This window comes from Rhinolophus sinicus, linkage group LG02 (assembly GCF_036562045.2).
Source record: "Rhinolophus sinicus isolate RSC01 linkage group LG02, ASM3656204v1, whole genome shotgun sequence".
NCBI classification, from domain to species: domain Eukaryota; kingdom Metazoa; phylum Chordata; class Mammalia; order Chiroptera; family Rhinolophidae; genus Rhinolophus; species Rhinolophus sinicus.
Genome location: NC_133752.1, coordinates 148308581 through 148327358, shown reverse-complemented (window position 1 = coordinate 148327358; position 18778 = coordinate 148308581). Strand labels below are relative to the sequence as shown.

The window sequence follows — 18778 nt, the reverse complement described above, 5'->3', positions numbered from 1 at the left end:
GAAGTGATACATGTCTATGTCTATGTATGTATGTATGTGTCTATTTATGTATCTGCCATCATTTATGTATCTATGTATTTATGTATCTATGCATCTGTCTATCCATCCATCCATCCCTCACTCCATCCATCCATCCATCCATCCATCCCTCACTCCATCCATCCATCCCTCACTCCATCCATCCATCCATCCATCCATCCATCCATCCATCCATCCACCCACCCACCTACCTATCAATCACCTACTTAGTGTACTTAACATGGGCCCAGTGGAATGATGGACTCTCAAGGATTTCCAACAAAAAGGAGCCCTCATGGCTTCCCTAGGAAATACTGATGGTCATTGGGCCCAACCCTTGCATGTTCCATTGAGAACACTGAGGACTAGAGAGGGTAGGTGCCTTGTACCAGGGTGCAGAGTCAGCGAGTCAGGACAGCATTTGGGGACAGCATTTGTCTTAGCATTTTCCTCACTATACCACGGTTTTACTTTGTTGTGGAGACAAGTTCAACCCATGAGAAAGTGTGGACGCCTCCTTGACTCCTCTCCTTCTCTCATATCCCAAATCCGATCTGTCAAGAAATCTAGTTGGCCCTTTTTTTTCAATCCCACCCAAAGTTGGATGGCCACGTCTCACACTGTCCAGGGCTTCCTTCCCGGCTGGCATGAGCTTCTGTCACCTCCCTAGGATTCCTGCGAGACCCTCCTGGCCCTTTTCTTTCCTTTCACCGTTGCCTTCTGTACGGTCTATTTTGCAGGTAGGCCTCACATCACTGGTCATGTAACTGGTCAGGTCGTGTCTCTCCTCTGCGCAGAGCCCCCTGAATCTCCTCACTGCACTCAGCGGGAGCTTGCGTCCGCATATGGCCCGCTGGCCCTCCATGATCTGCATCGACCACCTCCCTCCCTGTATGTCCTGAACTCACTCGCACGTGGAATTCTCTTTCGCTCTCGCTACTCACACCACAGGGGCTTCCTGGCTCCTGGTGGGAACACACCAGGCCTGTTCCTCTGCTCACATGGCTCGTCCCTTTACTACCTCGAAATCTTTGCTCCATGTCACCATCTCAGTGCAACCCACTTGGACCACCCTGTGAAAGTTGGACCTTACCTTTCTTCTAGCTCTCCCGAGTTTCCTTCTCCGGTTCCATTTGTTCTTCCCATAATACTTACCACCACCTAACATGTAGCCTACTCATTTATGAAGTTTATTTGTTGACATCTCGCAGTGGAATGGAAACCCACAAAAGTATATATCTTGGTTTTATTCACTGATGTACCCCAAGTTCATAGAAAGATTCCTGGCACATAGTAGGTACTCCATAAATACTTGTTGAATCATGGAAGGAAACAAATAGAGACCCGTGTGAGGCAGGCCCCTTTCAGAGCTTCAGTTTTCAATTCGGTTTCTATTTTGCTTGCCGTACTTTTCATGTCCAGCACGGAGGAGCTCTCTCACCTTCCTGCACACTCGACTCTTCCCTCCCAGTGAGAGCTACTGCAGGAGTTGTGCTTCTGTGCTTAGCCATGAGCCCTCCCTATACCTGATCAGTAGTCTTTTCCTCTTTTCTGCCTGTGTCTAGTCTCCCCATGAGACCCAGTTTCCTCAAGGGAAAACTCTGCCCACTCAGCTTGATTTCCCCCAGCATCTATATTCATGCCTTGCTCTGGTGAAACCTCAGCACTTGCCTGTGAATGAAGGCAGCTCCTCCAGGCCGGCTGCTGGGCCTGGCACGTGGTGGAGGGTCCACTAATATTTGTGGATTTGATGAAACATCTCTCCAGATATTGGCCATTCCCTTTGTGTCCAGTCTATTCGATTCAAGCAAGGCTTCCTGAGGACCTAATATGTGCTGGTTGTCATGAGGGATCTAAAAGTAGATAAGATATGTTTTCTGATTCCAGGGGGAAGTGCCAACTGCAACGACTGTACTGTCAGACGGAATGTAGTTCAGAGCAATAACAGGGCAAGGCTTGAAGGGGCTCAGTCCATGCTCACCTAGGAGATGAACCAGGTATCCTTGCAGCCTTAGACGGGAAACATGGACTCTGCCTGGAAGGACGGGCCAATGAAACCTTGGTGGGACATGGGACCCTTCAAGTCTCAGGAATGTGCTGGCCCAGGCCTCCTCTTGCCTATGTGGGATAATGATCCAAGGTCTACTCACAGGGGTGGAGGGGAATTAGGGCTGAATAGATATGTCCAGGCTTGTGTGGTTGAACGGGCAGGGGACAGGTTTATTGGGATGCAGGGTCTCCTTGATATGCTATTAAAGGCGGCAAGTTTCAGCTTTCCTTCTCAATGCTCCCCTGGGGATGGTTCCCATACTCATAAATGCATTAGTAACTTTCTCCTGCCTTTCATGTGGTGGGAAGCCCATCGTCTGCCCTATAAAAGAGCACTAACAGTTCTCTGGTGTGAGAAGTGGCGGTGTCCTTCAGTCTCCTGCACTTTCCCTGGCACTGCCCCGCAGAGCAGAGGCATGGCAAGCCCTTCCCACCGCATCAGCTCTGGCTATGGAGTCAGGAATTTCAGCTCCTGCTCTGCTGTCATGCCCAAGCCGGGGGCTCGCAGCTGTGCCAGTGCTGTGGCCTACCGCAGGGGCAGTCCTGGGGGGCTGGGCTCCAGGCGCCTCGGGGGCTTTGGCAGCCAAAGCCTGTGTACAGTGGGGTCCCCACGGATCGCGGTGAGTTGTGCACGGCCGCTACGCAGTGGGGGCAGCTTTGGCTACCGGGCAGGGGGCCTTTGTGGGCCCAGCCCGCCCTGCATCACCACCGTGACAGTCAACGAGAGCCTCCTTACGCCCCTCAACCTGGAGATCGACCCCAACGCGCAGTGCGTGAAACATGAGGAGAAGGAGCAGATCAAGTGTCTTAACAACAAGTTTGCTGCCTTCATCGACAAGGTGGGTCTGTCGAGTGTTCCCTGGGCTGTGGCTTAGGAATGGAAAAGGGACTCACAACCCAGTGATGGGCTGGGTTCAGATTCTTGGGGTGCCAGCCCTGCTACTGATTAGCATGTGGCCTTGAGAATGTGACTGAAGCAGGGTCTTGGTTTTCAAACGTTGCTGTGAGAGTCAAATGCAAAATGGATGTGACACCACCATCCAGAACAGGAAGGTTTATTGCTGCTGCATTTCCCTGCCCAGCAAGAGCTGAATGTGTGTCTGAGGCCCCATCCTCTGGATCTCAGCCATCAGACAGCTTGTGGGATGGATGGGGTGGACATCTCGGCTTAGGCTGGTGTCTGAACCCCCACCCCCACCCCGGAGGAGATGCTGCCATCCCCAGCACAGAGAGGGGAGCCAGGAGAAATCGGGGCCAGAAGCTCCTTTCCTGCTCCTTCCTGGTGGGGACATCATAGAAAGGCTGTGAATTCCCAGGACTTCTGCCCCGGGTGCCCTCTTCCACCCAACATTTATATAAATGAAAGGAAGTGAGCTGAGAAACTTAAAGGAGGTCCATGGAGGGGCTGTTGAATCACATTTTTCTGATGTTGCAGTTTCTGAGCCCTCCTTCTGATTGGATATACAGCTCTGATTTCCTTTAACCCAGTGATATACCCGTTCTGAGAGCCCACAATCTGATCTTTGGGGGAGAACAGCCACTGGGCTCCACGGGAGGAAAGGCTCACCTTCCAGGGCCGCGTGGTGGACACATCTGCACCCAGAAGGTGCACACTGGGTGATGTGGGTGGGGAGCTTTGTTCTCACACAGACACCTCCATCAGAAACAGGCGTACCTGCAAGGGAAGGGGCTCCATACCCATTCTTAACATGCTGTCCAAACCACTCTTTCTCTCCATTAGCACAGAGAAGCTGGTCTTAGGGTCATGCACATTATTCACTGCACAGGAACACCCATCAGGCAGGTTGGGGGGAGGTTGAAAGCCAGCCCACATTCTGCTAGCTGTGCAGTGTGCCCCGGCAGGGGGCTGCACCTGCCTGGAGGGGGAGTCTTTTCCTCATTTGCGCAACAGCACAGTGAGGACCCTGAGCACGCAGACTCCAAGGTGTCTTTACACGTGGCCTTTTGGGCATCACCCAGGTAAACTGCTCTCTCTGTAGGGAACGGTCAGTCCCTCCCTGGGGTTGCTGACAGCCACTTACCGTACCTCCTTCCCGCATTCTTCCTTCAGGGTAAGCTCCAGGTGTGCAAAGGGCATCAGTGGTGGGTTCAAGCCTGCAGAACAAGCAGGCCAGAGAGCTGCCCCATGACTTGTGTCTGTATGTGGAGACCCAAAGCAGATGCCTTCTGGATAACCAGGGTGTGGGTTCCTTTTCCCATAAGCACCGGCTGATGAGGGTTGCTTTATACCAGGCTTGTCCACCCAGAAGGTTAGGGCTTGAGGAGATCACTTAGTTTAGGGCTGCCAGCGGCATGGTACTCGACGAATGAAGCCAAACTGAGAAGCACGCTGCCACTCACCTCCAGAGCGTCTGCTTTGTCAAGGTCAGGGTGATCCAGATTCTTGCCTGAACTCACTCAATTATTAAATATTGGCGATTAATCAGGTTTTTGTAAAACAGTGTGCAGGCCAAAGAAAACATGCCTGTGGGCCAGAGAAGGCCTGGGGGCTGCTAGGGTAAATTGTCGACGTGTTCCCACTGCCTCAGTTTACAGTGAGGCTCAGAGAAAACGGTGGCCTGGTTGGTGGCAGAGTTAGGCAGAGAGAGATCTCCTAACTACTGGTCCAGAGTTCTCCGTCCTGGGCTCCTGCACCCCAGAGTCAGACTGAAGGAGAATCACAGAGGGTGCATTTTAAAATCACCGCTATAAATATGCCCACAGACTTAGCAACTTAAAGCAACAAACCTTTATTATCTCACGAGGCTGAAATCAAGCTGACAGCAGGGCTGCCTTTCTTTCTGGAGGCCCTGGGGGAGACCTGTTTTTGCAGACAGTCAGGTGTTTGGCAGAATTGAGTCCCAGGTGATTGTAGGACTGAGGTCCCTGTCTCCTGGCTTTTAGCTCCTGGAGGCTGCCTGCCTTCCTTGACTCATGGCCCTTTCTCCTTCCACTTTCCAAGCTGGCGATAGTGGTCGAGTGCTTCTTGCTTCTCATGTGTAGTTCTTCCTCTGCCTCCTTCTTCTCAGCATCTCTCATTCTTCTGCCTTCTTCGTCTGCTTTGAAAGGCCCACATGAACACTGTGGGACCCATCTGGATAATTTACGGTAATCTCCTGAACTTCAGGTCCATAACCTTAATTCCATCTGCAAGGTCCCTTTTGCCACATAATGTAACAAATTCGCAGGTTCCAGGGATTAGGGCGTGATCTTCTTTGAGGGGACATTTTTGGTCTACCACACATGGTTTGTGGTGTTTTTATAGGGTTAGATGTTGTTTCATTCTGTGCAGAACAAACAAATCACAAATAAATTGTGTACTCTTTCTGGGAGATGGGAATGGAATGAGGGGTAGTTACTGGGGCAACAATTGTGAACTGTGCTTTCAGACTTTGTAAATGATTTGGCCTTTGGGGGAAGGTCACAGGCTCCTGCAGGTCAGGGGCCATCCCCAAGGGCAGAGAGAGTTCTGGGGGAACTGGCACCTTCCCAGATGCCCTCCTGAGTCTTTTCCCCCCACCCTGGGCGGCAGGTGCGCTTCCTGGAGCAGCAGAACAAGCTGCTGGAGACCAAGTGGCAGTTCTACCAGAACCGCAAGTGCTGTGAGAGCAACCTGGAACCGCTGTTCAGTGGCTACCTCGAGACGCTGAGGCGGGAGGCCGAGTGTGCGGAGGCTGACAGCGGGAGGCTGGCCTCAGAGCTCAACCACGTGCAGGAGGTGCTGGAGGGCTACAAGAAGAAGTGAGCATGACGGGACTGGGGCTGGTTATGGAAGTGGGGTAGGTCTTGGCTCAGTCCGCACAACTATCCTGAAGGCCGACATGGCTAAAGGTCAGGGTCATTCCAGGCTACCAATCAGATGAATTGTTTTATTAGTCTGTTCCATCTTGTTTCGGTTCCCAGCTCTTTCAGGCCCATCCTGAGGATTGGGGAAAGATTTTGAGAGAAAGAGAGCTCCCAGACTTAGAGGGGTGGGACACACACCCAGGGCACAGACTGAACTGACCGAGAGATGGAGAAAGAATGAATGAAACAGGAGAACCAAGATCAATAGGGCCAAAGAGCAGAACTTGAGAGCAGTTGGTGCCAGGATGGGTGGGAAGGAAAGTTCCTGGAAGAGAAATCTTGAAAATGATCAGGCTGATGCTATTCAAGATATCTTATGACACCTTTATTTACGCTAAAGATAAATCATCCGGCTCTTGTTCTGCAAGGCTCTACAATTCAAAGGTCCATGTAAATCTTTTATTTTCACCTGACTTGTTTAGTTTGGCCATAACCTAGTTTTACTCACTGGATCACTGTTCACTTGTCCCGCTTTATCTGGTAGATACACACAGAGTGAAGGGTGATTTTGACGTTATCAGTCCTCGTAATTCTAATTGGAAGTAATTAGAATTCTGGTCTTGGAAGATCAGGTTTTACCATCCAGATGGACCCAGCAATGGGTTTTCACTTTCCTTGGGGGGATGAAAATGCAGACACAATTCTGTTTGCAGGTATCAAAATCTGTCTCCCACTCTGGGGGTGTGAGGGCTGGTAATTACAGAGCTCTGACTTTATAACAGCCCAAATTACGCTGTAATTACAATGTTGTGAAAACGGTGCTCTGTGAACTCTGGTCTCTCTTGTTGGCTGGGGCAGGGCTCAGATCTCATGGCCAAGAGCAAGAGAGCAACCAGGCTGGGGAGGGCTGTGGAAGTGTCCCCTAGCAGTCCAGGCAAAGTGAGTGGCTTCCAGGATTTCAAGTCCTTGGATGTTGGGGCAGGGGGCACAGAACGTCATGGGGAGGGCTTCAAGGAGCTTTACGTTTTGTACAATTTTAGGGTTGACGGGCCTCTGGAGCATCTGTCTTCTATTTATCCCACAAATTTACTGAGTGGCTTACTGCACACCAGGCCTGTTCACCCAAGATGCAGAGAGAGTAAATGGCTTGCCTGAGGGTTTGCAGTGACTTCACTTTCAAGCTTGGACAAGAAATCAGGGACTTGGACTCTATGTCTACTGTCCTTTGGTGGGTTCTTTGTGGCTGAGAAGTAGAAGTCCACAGAAGCCAAGCCTCTTCTCCCAAGGCACACGGAAAGTCAAGGGCAGAACCAGGGAGTCTTGAAAATCTAGGTCTCGCTGTCTAGCCCTTGGCCTCCAGCCCGAGGGGCCCTTCCACCTATGTTCTCTCTCCTCAGGTATGAAGAAGAGGTCGTCCTCAGGGCCACAGCTGAGAATGAATTTGTGGTGCTGAAGAAGGTGAGTGACTCTTCCCACATGGCGAGCGCTTAACTCTTGGATGCTGGATGCTCTGAGACTGGCATCTGGCCAAGGTCACATCAGTCTAGTTGTGGTGGCAGGGCCCTTCGGTCCCCTGGCAAATGGAGGTTGGCCTGGCTTTGGAAGCCATCGTGGCCCGCGTACAGGAACCAAGCCTCCCTGCTGAGGGAGGCTTCTTATCAAGAGAACCTCATCCTACTACTGTTTGTTTACTTGGAAACTTCCTGATTAGCTGAAATGGTCACTTTGAAATCTGTTTCACTCTCATGTGGACATTGCCTCCCACATCGGGATGTGTTGGTGCTCAGCTTGCTAGTGACTCTGTTAGCTGTGGCCCTCATTCAGTGCACTTGCAGATGAGGCAAAAACTACTAATGATTTCCCTTTGGTTTCAAATTGGTAAGTTGAAGTGTCTACTAATGCTTTTTCACAAATAATGTGCTTACCAGCCAGCTTATTTGTGAGTAATCACGAAATGGAGAGAGGGCTGGTAAAAAAATCTGCCAATAGAGGTGCGACCTCGGTCTCAGGCAGGAGAGTCCGCTACCTGGGTGTTGGGTGTTACCTGACCTGGGTGCCAAGGACGACAGGAGGAGGAGGTGCACTCGTGGCTCTGTGGCCACCTCATGGTCACGCTCCGTGGGCCAGTGTGGCTTAGCAGCAGCCTGATGTTTGGGGCTGTGATATTAGGCTATCCGATTTAGCAAAATCCTCAATTCTGGAGGAACTGGAAAACATCTTGTAGGGAGCAGAGTTCTCTCTACTACCAGGTGGTCCCACTGATGCTTATATGATGGGAAGTAATATTAGGGGCAGATAAAAAGGCCCCACTCCTCCTAGAGGGGCCCTGAAGGTGAGGACAAGAAGTCCAGGTTAGATTTGTAATTGCAGGTTGGATGGTTGAGGGACAAAGCGGGTAGGCCAGGAGGTGGCAGAGGTCCAAGGGGCACTGAATGACCCCGTGCCCCACCCTCTCCTGTCTTCTCCACCAGGATGTAGATGGCGCCTACCTGCGCAAGGCTGACCTGGAGGCCAACGTGGAGGCACTGAAGGAGGAGATGCATTTTTTACAGGCCCTTTATGAAGAGGTGAGTCTCCCCATCTCTGGAAGGGCAAGTGAGGGAGGAGATGGAGGAAGGTTTTCCTGGGACGTGGACTGTCCAGGTTCCTTGGTTCTAGGGAGAATTGTCCATTCCTTACTTGTCTAGGATCTCAACATCCTTTTCTTTTGTGACTAGGGAGATTTTCTCTTGTTCAGGCCTCCTTTCAAAATGGAAATGAATGATGTCCTTCCTTTAAAATGATTTGAAAGACTATAATTCATTGCCTGTCTGTACAGCACAACATGAAGTGGAGGTTTGACAATATAGATACAGGCATTCAGCTATAATAACAATTATAGTGTAAAAACCCGATTAGAAAAGCCAGCACTCTAAATCTGCCCATTGTCTGGTTGGCTGGATTTATACAGACAGCTACAGCAGATCTGGCGAGTTTAGGCTCTAGGCACAGTCATCCAGTTTGTCCAGAACCATAGAAATCTGCATTTGTTGATCCTGATCCGGCATTAACGAAATTCCACCTTACTCTTTGCGTTGAGGCCGTGGTCCAAATTCCAGCCCTTTCCTCTTAAAGCTACACATAAAATTTTCCTGAATTGCCAGTAGTTTTCTAATTTACTTCTTAAAGTTTCAGAGTTGGAATTGTTTTTTGGATTACTTGAAGAGATAAGAGTTGGAGGGGATTTGGAGCTGAGGGCACTGGCTGTTGTCTTTTACAGGAAATCTATGTCCTTCAGTCACAAATCTCTGACACCTCGGTGGTGGTTAAGATGGACAACAGCCGCGACCTCAACATGGACTCGATTGTGGCCGAGATCAAGGCTCAGTACGACGACGTCGCCAGTCGCAGCCGGGCCGAGGCCGAGTCCTGGTACCAAACCAAGGTGAGTTGGAGGGCTGGGCTGCCCCACTGAACAGGATGGATGGTCATGAACTTGGAGCTTCCCTGGGAAATGCACCTAGGCACTCAGAGGGCTGCATCAGTTCAGTGTAGGGGAAGCAAGTGGGGCAATTGCAGAACAGTAGTAGGCTGGCAAATCTGGTGTGGGGTGGGGGGGTCAGTGACATCCCAGCACACCCTCCAGGCATATTGTGATCATTGGTTGTGTTTGTCTGCCAACCCGCAGTGTGAGGAGATGAAGGCCACAGTGACCCAGCAGGGCGAGACCCTCCGCAGAACCAAGGAGGAGCTCAATGCCCTGAATCGCATGATCCAGAGGCTGACTGCCGAGGTGGAGAACGCCAAGCAGCAGGTCGAGGACACTGAGACCCCACTCAGGGACACTGAGACCCCACTCAGGGACACTGAGACCCCACTCGGGGAACACTGAGACCCCACTCGGCGACACTGAGACCCCACTCGGCGCACCTGCTACTTCTGATGTGTTCTCTGCTGTCTTTCTACCTTTAGGGCCGGCTGCCATCTTTGAAGGGGCTTATCTTTTAAGTACCTGAATCTGAGTGACCAGCAGTGCACAAAACATTTTAGGGAGAGGATTGGTCTATCTATTTAATATATGTCCTTATAGTCCCTCTTTCATACATATATTTACATATATACACATATATACTTTAAAATATATTTACATAAACTTTTTAGTATTTTAAATTTACATAATGATATTATATCATAAATTTCGTTCTGATTCTTTCCTTTGCCCGTTGGCATTATGTCTTTAAAATCCACGCATGTTGCTCTAAGAGATCTGCTTCATTATTTCTGTTGTATGGAATTCTATAATATTCATAAACCATAATTTCCTCTCCATTCCCCTGTTGATGGATATTTAGTTTGCCTCCAAGTCTTTGCGACTACAACCAGTTGTATCATGAACATTTTTATACACGTCTCTATGTGCATCTACATGAGAGATGTTTTGAAGGTATAAAGCAAGAAATAGAATTGTTCAGTTATAAGATACTCATTTATTTATTTTCCATAAATACCCACGGAGTGCTATGCCAGTGTAGTTCTGCTGTTGGTACATGAGGGCTTCTGTTACAGCATGTGCTATTTCAGACTTTCAAATTCTTATGACTCTAATAGGTATAAACCATAATCTAATTGTTATTTACATTTTCATTTCTCTAGTTAACTACTTACATTGAATGTCTCTCCACACACTTACTACTCATTTGTATTTCCTCTTCGAAGAATTGCCTGTTCCTATCATTTGCCATTTTTCTATTGTGATTCCTGTCTTCGTGGTGATTTGCAGTATTTCCTTGTCCATTGTGTCTAGACTGTAACCCTTTGTCGATTATACTTGTACATGCTGCAATTAATCTTCTCTCAATCTATCGCTTGTCTGTTTGCTTTGCTCTGGCGTCCATTATGGAACAGAAATATTTAGGCTGGATGTGCCAAATCCACCAATTCCTATCTGAATGGTTTATACTTAAGAAAATTTGAGGTCATAAAGATATCCTCTTAACATTTTGTTGTCCTCTACTAATTATATAGTTTTAGTTCTCACATTTAGGTTTTTAATCCATCTGAACTTAATTTTTATATATATATATGGAGTAGGGTTTTAATTAAAAATTTCTACATATATGTAATAAGAAAATGTATTATGTAATCCATTCTTTACCCACGGGCTTGTGACACTACCTCTACCATAAAGCTGAGTTCTCACATATACCTGGTTTAATTCCTGTCCTCTCTCTTCTATTAGCTGGTCTCACCCACTGTGTAAGATGTAATTTGTTACTATTAATAGCTGAGGTAATGAAATATGGGAGTGGTTTACTTTCCAGAAGTGAAATTAGAGAAGATTAGAAGTTATCCTCACTTGCATTCTGATATGCTTTCTAAAAATATTTGTTTTATTTGATAAGAACACTGAACATGAGATCTACCCTCTTAACAAATTTGTAAGTATTTGTAAGTATAACAAATTTGTTGACCACAGGTACAGTGTTGAACATGGTGGGTCTCTGGAGTTTATTCATCTTCCGTAACTAAAACTTTATGCCCATTGATTAGTAACCTCCCATTTCCCCTCCCCCAGCCCCTGGCAACCATCATTCCACTCTGATTCTATGAATGTGACATTTTATATACCTCACATAAGTGAAATCATGTAGCATTTACCTTTCTGTGTCTGGCTTATTTACTCAGCATAATGTCCTCAAGGTTCATGCATGTTGTCACATATTGCAGAATTTCCTTCTTTCTAACGCTGAATAGTATTCCATTGTATGTCTATACCACATTTTCTTTATCCATTCATCTGTCCAGAGACATGTAGGTTGTTTCCACATCTTGGCTATTGTGAATAATGCTCGTATGAACATGGGAGTGCTAATGTCTCTTAGAGATCCTGATTTTACTTCTTTTGGGTAAATACCCAGAAGTGGGATTGCTGGGTCATATGGTAGTTTTATCTTTAATTTTTTGAGAAACTTCCATATTATCTTCCATCGTGGCTGCACCACTTTGCATTCTCACCAACAGTGCACAAGGGGTTCCAATTTCTCCACATCCTCACTAACACTTGTTGTCTTGGTTTTTTGATGATAGCCGTCCTGACAGGTGTGCGATGATATCCCATGGTGGTTTTGATTTGCATTTCCATGATGGTCAGTGGTCCTGAACATTTTTTAATATACCTGTTGACCATTTATGTCTTCTTTGGAGAAATGTCTGTTCAAGTCCTTAGCCCATTTTTAAAACTGGAGTTATTAGTAAATTTTGCTACTGAGTTGTAGGAGTTCCTTATGCTTTCTTAGGTGGGGGCGAGGGAAGAGCTGTAGTTAGCTTGCTGGGTATTGTAAATGGGAACTTTTTAGCATGCTGACTCAGTAGGCCAAACATAAGACCCCGTTCAGTAGCCTCTGAAAACCTGGGCTGGGCACTAATTTCGTAGCTTAGGTCAAGTCACAGCCTCTTTGAGTCTCAGTTTCTTCATCTGCCTCATGGGAATAACAAGGCCTATTCTGAAAAATTGACAGAGCAACTTGAAGATCAAATAAGATAACTGTGAAAGCGCCTTGTAAACTAACAACAGTGGACACATATAAGATAGTATCACTAAATATTATCAACCTTATTCCAGTGCTTAATTTTCTCCTTCTAATGGCTCACCATGGACTTGAGTTTTACCATAAAGCATACAACAATGAAGGAAGAAATCTCCAAACGGCTATTATTTCTCTGCATAGTTAATTTAAAAGTTGACCATTTTGAATGGAGGCAAAAGAGGATGACCAAGGCTGTGGGAGACACCAGGGTTCCCACAGACTGCGCCTTTCTCACACTCCTTCCCTTCTCTCCTTCCCCCAGCGCTGCAAACTGGAGGTTGCTCTGGCCCAAGCAGAGCAGCAGGGCGAGGCGGCCGTCAGCGATGCTCGCTGCAAGCTGGCCGAGCTGGAGGCCGCCCTGCAGAAGGCCAAGCAGGACATGGCCTGCCTGCTCAAGGAGTACCAGGAGGTGATGAACTCCAAGCTGGGCCTGGACGTGGAGATTGCCACTTATCGCAAACTGCTGGAGGGCGAGGAGAGCCGGTGAGGAGGGGCTTGGGGTCACTTTACATCCCCACTCAGGGCTATAGCCTCACTGGACTAGAATCCCCCAGGCAGAGAGATTCACATTGAGGAAGACTAGAGATCATGGGGTCCAGCCATTTCCCCATTTTCAGAAAGAGAAACTGAGGCCCAGAGAGGGGAAGGGGAGGGTCTGAGACCACAGCTAGTTAGTGGCTAAGCTAAAATTACACTCGTCTCCTGGCTAGCACTTCATGACCTTTTCCCCTCCTACGCTGCCCTTCCAGCTGTACCAAAAGCTCACTCCAAGGCCATGATATTACCCTGTCAGCTGAGAGATGTTTCTGGAATCACATTTCAGTGGGTTGTGAAAGCTGCAGTCATTTAGAAGATTTGTTAAAGGCCATTTGATTTGGGAGGCACAGACAGGAATCCAATCAACTTAGATAGTCTGGTATTCGGGACCAGTAAATAGAAATGAGTAGCACAGGGTCCTTGCTTAGCCAGGGAAGAAAGGGGCAGACAGAAATCCATCCTCCAGATGACTGGGTTAGTATCCCAGGGAGGCTTTTCAGAAAAGGAGGTAGAAGAGCTCAGGGGATGGGAAAAGTTAAGGACACCTCAGGCTGTGTTGACAGTTTGAGCCAATAACTGAGGGTAGGTGAAGTCAGCATGGGAAGGAACAATGTGGTTTCATACGTGGGATGGTGCATGGGCCTCTAGCCTTAAAGTGGCCACATTATTATTGCCTCCTAGCTGAGGCCCGTCAGGGGAAAGCAGGCTACACAGGGGAGTAGAGTTTAGACGTGAAGATCATGGGCTGTGAGCCAGACCACCTGCGTTTAAATCCCGGCTCTACTGCTTACTAGCTTCAAACCTCTATGCCGCAGTGTCCCCGTTTGTAAAACAGGAAATCAGAAAACCCACTGCTTAAGGCTGTTGCAAGGATCAAACGGGTTAACGGAACATAGTAAGCATGAGTAGGAGCAGGCTATTATCAGAAGAAGAATATCCCTGTCCAGGGTCCCCAGGCAGGGCTGCACCCATGCAGAGGCAGAAACTCCTTATTCACATGGCTGTTGTTACAAAAATGACACGAGTGGCACCCAGGGCTGCTGGCCATGCTGCTGGATTCACACCATACTTGGCGGAAGCAGGTCAACTTTTTTGTCCATTTCCTCCAGCTGTTGGGTGAAACCACCAGAGCTCTCTCCTGCTTTGCACCCTTAAGTGCCCAACCTACTCCCAGCATCCTGTGAGGCACTCAGCATCCATACCATTTTTTTTTTTTTAATTGGAGAATGTTGGGCAACGGTGTTTTTCCAGGGCCCATCAGCTTCAAGTCATTGTCCTTCAATCTAGTTGTGGAGGGCGCAGCTCAGCTCCAAGTCCAATCACTGTTTTCAATCTTAGTAGCAGGGGCGCAGCCCACCATCCCATGCAGGAATTGAACCAGCAACCTTGTTGTTAAGAGCACGTGCTCTAACCAACTGAGCCATCCAGCCGCCGCTGTGGCCACTGACCTTTTAATAGACCTTCCCTTCTTGGCATTTAACATGTTTACTTGGATTACACAAGTAATGCTTATTTTAGAAAATATAGGAAATAAGAATATAAAAGCAGCCATAATCATTCAACTTGGAGATAGCTGGTGCCAGCATTGAGGCTCAACAGGAACCACCATGGGCATTACCTAGAATTGTCTGAAAGGGCACAGTTCCAAGGCTGTGGCAAAGTCAGATTCACGTGGCAGGAAAGTGAGCTGGAATCAATGTCCTAATTGAAAAGCGTTGGAGTATTGGAGGGCTCTGAGTTGGGCAGAAGGAATCAGACTAGAGCTTTCCTAGGAGGAAAAGGTTTGTAGCTGGGCTTAGAAAAAAGGGGGAGACATAGAAACAGAAAGTGCATGTCGCTGTGAGGGACGAGGGAGCATTTATGAGAAGCCCACTGTGGAGGTAGAAATGTCTCATCATTAATGAGACACTTATAATGTTAATAGCAAACTATTAATTGGATTTATTGTGTGCCAGCTTCTGTCTGTAGACACTTTACATATAGAGCTTACAACAACCCAAGGAGGTGGATATTATCATCCCCATTTCATGACTGGGGAAATTGAGGCACAGAAAGGTTAGGTGACTTCTCAAGGTCCCCTAGCTAGAAGTGGGCTCAGCCAGATTTGAGCCCAGGTGACCTGGATCCAGAATCCAGGCTCTTAACTACCACACCTTCCAGGCTTGCTCTGCATTTATCAAGTCAGGTTGATATCTGGGACAGCGTTTAAAATTGTAGGATAAAAATGGATCAATTTGGATGATGGGCAAGCTTTTTCCTACCCAGAGGTGTCCAGTTAGGCAGTAACTGATCCCATCACCTGTTCTTTGGCTTGGCTGGAATTTCCCACCAAGGGATAAGGAGGACATCCCCCACTGTACCCCATCTCTACCTTTCAAGTCCATCAAGTATCCATGGCTGAGAAGCAAATGAGGCATAAGATGGTGTTTTGGATCCTGCAACCTAACATTCCCCTGTTCTTTTGGGAACCCAGGGAGCAGTGCCAACACTGACGCTGTCTGTAGTAGGTGGGCAGCACGCCCTCAGCCCTGCATCGTCTCTCCCCTCCTTTAGGACGAAGAACAGACCTGCTGCAAGGGCAGGGGAACTTGATTCTAATGCTCACTCTCTCTTCTCCCCTGCAGGCTGTGTGAAGGCGTGGGCTCAGTCAACATCTGTAAGTCGGGAGTGTATGGGGGTTGGGTTCTTTGGGTGTCAATAGTCTTAATAATGGGTTGGATCTAACTGGTGGCTGAACTTCTCTGTCCATGGGGTACTGGGTGAGGCAGGTAGTCACTGAGGTCTCTGAGGTCTGGACAAACGGATGGTCAAAATATTTGGTCCCTACATGGAGCCATCTGGAACATCCATGAATCCTAAGCTAATGAATGTGACAAGTTCTGCATCTCCCCCTCCCCCTTATGGGCTCTGTGAAAATAACCTAAGTCTTTCAATAACACCCAGAATAGTCCTCAAGTGGTACAATGTTTTAATAAGAAGGAACACTACATATCTATTCTGATCATTTGAGACCACTGCAGGCAACCCTTAAAATTTTTATCTTTAATAGTCTAATATGTACACAGCCCCTAGGCTAAGTGTCTGTCTGTTCCTGTCATCTTTCCAGCAACCGTATTTCTAGAGGATTCCTCCCTCAGTTTTTGCTCATAGAGTGTATATACACATTTCAACATTAGTCTGGTTCAGGTAGAGTTAGGTGTCCACTTTGCTAACCACATTCCTTCAGAAAGCAGATGACAATGGGTTTAGATTTGCCTGTAGTTCAAAAGATTCATGCTGCGGGTCCCTTGGAGTGTGAAGAGAGTGAATTATTAGTTTTAAAACATTCTGGGTCACAGCATGTCTAAGATGGAAGAGAATTCTGACCTGGTGTCTCCATCTACAGGTGTGAGTCGTTCCCAGGGCGGCGTGGTCTGCGGGGACCTCAGTTCCACCATCCCCGGTGGCCTGGGGGGTGTGGTCATCAGCAGTGGAGCCCTGGGCTCCCCCTCTGTAGCGGGGGCCTGCTCCAGTGCGAGATCTGTGCGGTTTGCCTAGCAGGAAGTGGGACTCTGGATGGATGAGGTCTGATGAGGTGAGGGTGGTGAGCAGGAGGGGAAAGTCTCCCTCAGGCCCAAACGTTAGTTTAGTAATTTCCCCTTCCTGAGATCCCAGACTAACTCTCCACCTTCCTTCTTACTGGAGCTGTGATGTACACTTTGAGCCCACACCCTGGGTTTGGCATTACTGCCACTTCCATTGATTCTTCCCTCCCTGTGGACCAGGAAAGGGATGCAAAAGCTTTTTGATATAAACTGCTTAGTCACTTTCTTCCCCAACTAACTTCAGGCTGGCAAACATTTACTAAGTACTGACCGACCCTGTGCCAGGCACTCTGGGAAGGGAGCCAGGTAGAGACAGGGCAGTGCATGGGGGCGTCTCTGTGCTTTGCCCTTGATGAGGGGCTTCTCAGCACCGAGGGGGCCATGGCGGACATGGAGCTGGGACTCCAGGAGGCCCCTCACTTGCTCTGAGAGATTGTATGTTCCTAGAGCATCCCCCAACTATTCATATGTCAGGATGGAAAGACTGACTAAGGCTAACTGGCTGAGATTTTTATTGGTGGTTTAGAATCTGATTGCGTTGGGGTGATTCCTGTTATGGCTCCTTCTATCTTTTGGTGCGTATGATTAAATGGCAGTGGCTAAAGTTTTCCTCCTAGTAACCAAGTTATTGTCTGTCTCCTTCATTGTTTTTCCAGCCCCTTCTGTCCATTCCCTGATTATTTCAGTGCTTCTCCAAGTGTGGTCCCCAGACCACAACCTACATCAGGGAGGGGGGCACCCAGGGATGAGCCCAGGAATCCGAATTAAATAAGCTCCCAGGTGATTCTTACAGGAACTAAATTTGAGAACCACTGGTTTACGTGGACAGAGGGAAAAGGAGAGTCAGATAATTCTGACTGTGGAGGTGACTGTCCCTCTGACAGGATCAGATCATGTGTTTGCGTTTCTCTTCTGAATGCTGTAAGGTCAGAGCCAGTCTGCCCCCCAGGCGAGGCGTGGTGGGGACCAATGTAGAAAAGGGGAAGAAAAGAGCTTTTATTCACAAGCAGCTACTAAATGTCTGGCACATCATGTATGTGTTTCATTGTCATAGCAAGAGTGTCATTGTCTTCATTTTACAGGTAAGAAAACTAAGGCCCAAAGAAGTTAAATCATTTCACTAAGGTCACATGGTTAGTCCAGGATCCAAACGGAGGTCTAGGGAATGCCAAATTTCATAAGCTTTCCACTGCTTTATCCCAATTTTCCCTTCAGGCTAAACATCCTGGCCCATCAAAATGTTCCTGGAAGAGGGGTTCTAATTGATCCTACCTTACTAGTCTGACACTCCAGAGATAGGAGATGGAAGGTGACATAAAGGAACTTCCTGGAAGTGTTTGCAAAAAATCGTCCCATAGCCTCTGCTCTCCAAGAATCTTGGACAGATCTTGTAACAGGGTGGTTAGTACAGGTCTCCTGTCAGGGAACCCAGAATCAAAACTTAGACCACCGGTTGGAGGGCATTTTCCCCGATGGCTTGGCTGGGGGCAATTGATTGGGGAGCTCTGTTTTTGGCCTATACCTGAACTGACCGTTCCCAAGAAGTCCTGCCTAGGGAACGCTCCTTAGAGCCCCCTCTGATGTAAAGGTGTCCCCCCAGATGTGATGAGGTAGAGAGAGGGGTTTCTGATGAGCAACTTTCTTTCACTTGTTTTACAGGAAGAATTCTACTTCTCCCACCTTATAATATTTGGGATTTAAAAAAAAGATTTTAAAAAAAGACCTGAATGGGTGAAGATATTTTGCTATAAGAATATATATTTGATCTTAGGACACAGAAAAACTTTCGAGTAGTTCTCCCTGGCAATGCAGTCCTTCTGATGCCTCCAGAATGTGTCCCCAGGGGACACACTGGTCTTCCGGGACCAGGGGAGGACCAAGATTGTTTTTAGGATAGTGGTCCCTAGTCTCTGCTTCCTGGACTTAGAGGGTCTGCATTCTGGGCACATCATGGCCTAGATCCCACCAAGTTTGAACAAGAGTAAAATCAAGTTCAAAGGGCCACCAGGTCTTCTCTGAGGAGGGAAAGGCATCCCACTAGACACATACTGCCCTGGGGAGAGGGTATAGGGAGAAGAATCTTTTTGATGGTGGTGGTGGAGGGTGTGTGTATCCATATGTGAGCCTACGGCGTTGTCTTCATCTTGAATGCGAAAGCTCACCCACTGAGTGCTGCTTCCACTCCACGCAGTGTCCTGGCACCTCACCTCACCCCGTCACTGTCTGATAGCTCCAAGG

General features: G+C 48.0%; 1 protein-coding gene across 1 annotated transcript; it reads left to right on the top strand.

Moving 5' to 3' along the window:
- Positions 1–2483: 2483 nt before the first annotated feature.
- LOC109443764 (keratin, type II cuticular Hb5) lies at positions 2484–17166 on the top strand. Its single transcript, XM_019724510.2, has 9 exons — positions 2484–2906; positions 5600–5808; positions 7251–7311; positions 8325–8420; positions 9113–9277; positions 9521–9646; positions 12682–12902; positions 15581–15612; positions 16342–17166. Exons 1-9 carry the CDS (start codon positions 2484–2486, stop codon positions 16491–16493), a joined length of 1485 nt encoding a protein of 494 aa, XP_019580069.2. The 3' UTR covers positions 16494–17166.
- The last annotated feature ends 1612 nt before the right edge of the window (positions 17167–18778 follow it).

Excerpts from the sequence above, each read along its gene's own strand:
- LOC109443764 (XM_019724510.2), top strand. The coding sequence starts at position 2,484 with ATGGCAAGCCCTTCCCACCGCATCAGCTCTGGCTATGGAGTCAGGAAT. Across the intron at positions 5,809-7,250 it reads CTGGAGGGCTACAAGAAGAA|GTATGAAGAAGAGGTCGTCC; the intron begins GTGAGCATGACG and ends CTCTCTCCTCAG. Across the intron at positions 12,903-15,580 it reads CTGGAGGGCGAGGAGAGCCG|GCTGTGTGAAGGCGTGGGCT; the intron begins GTGAGGAGGGGC and ends TCTCCCCTGCAG.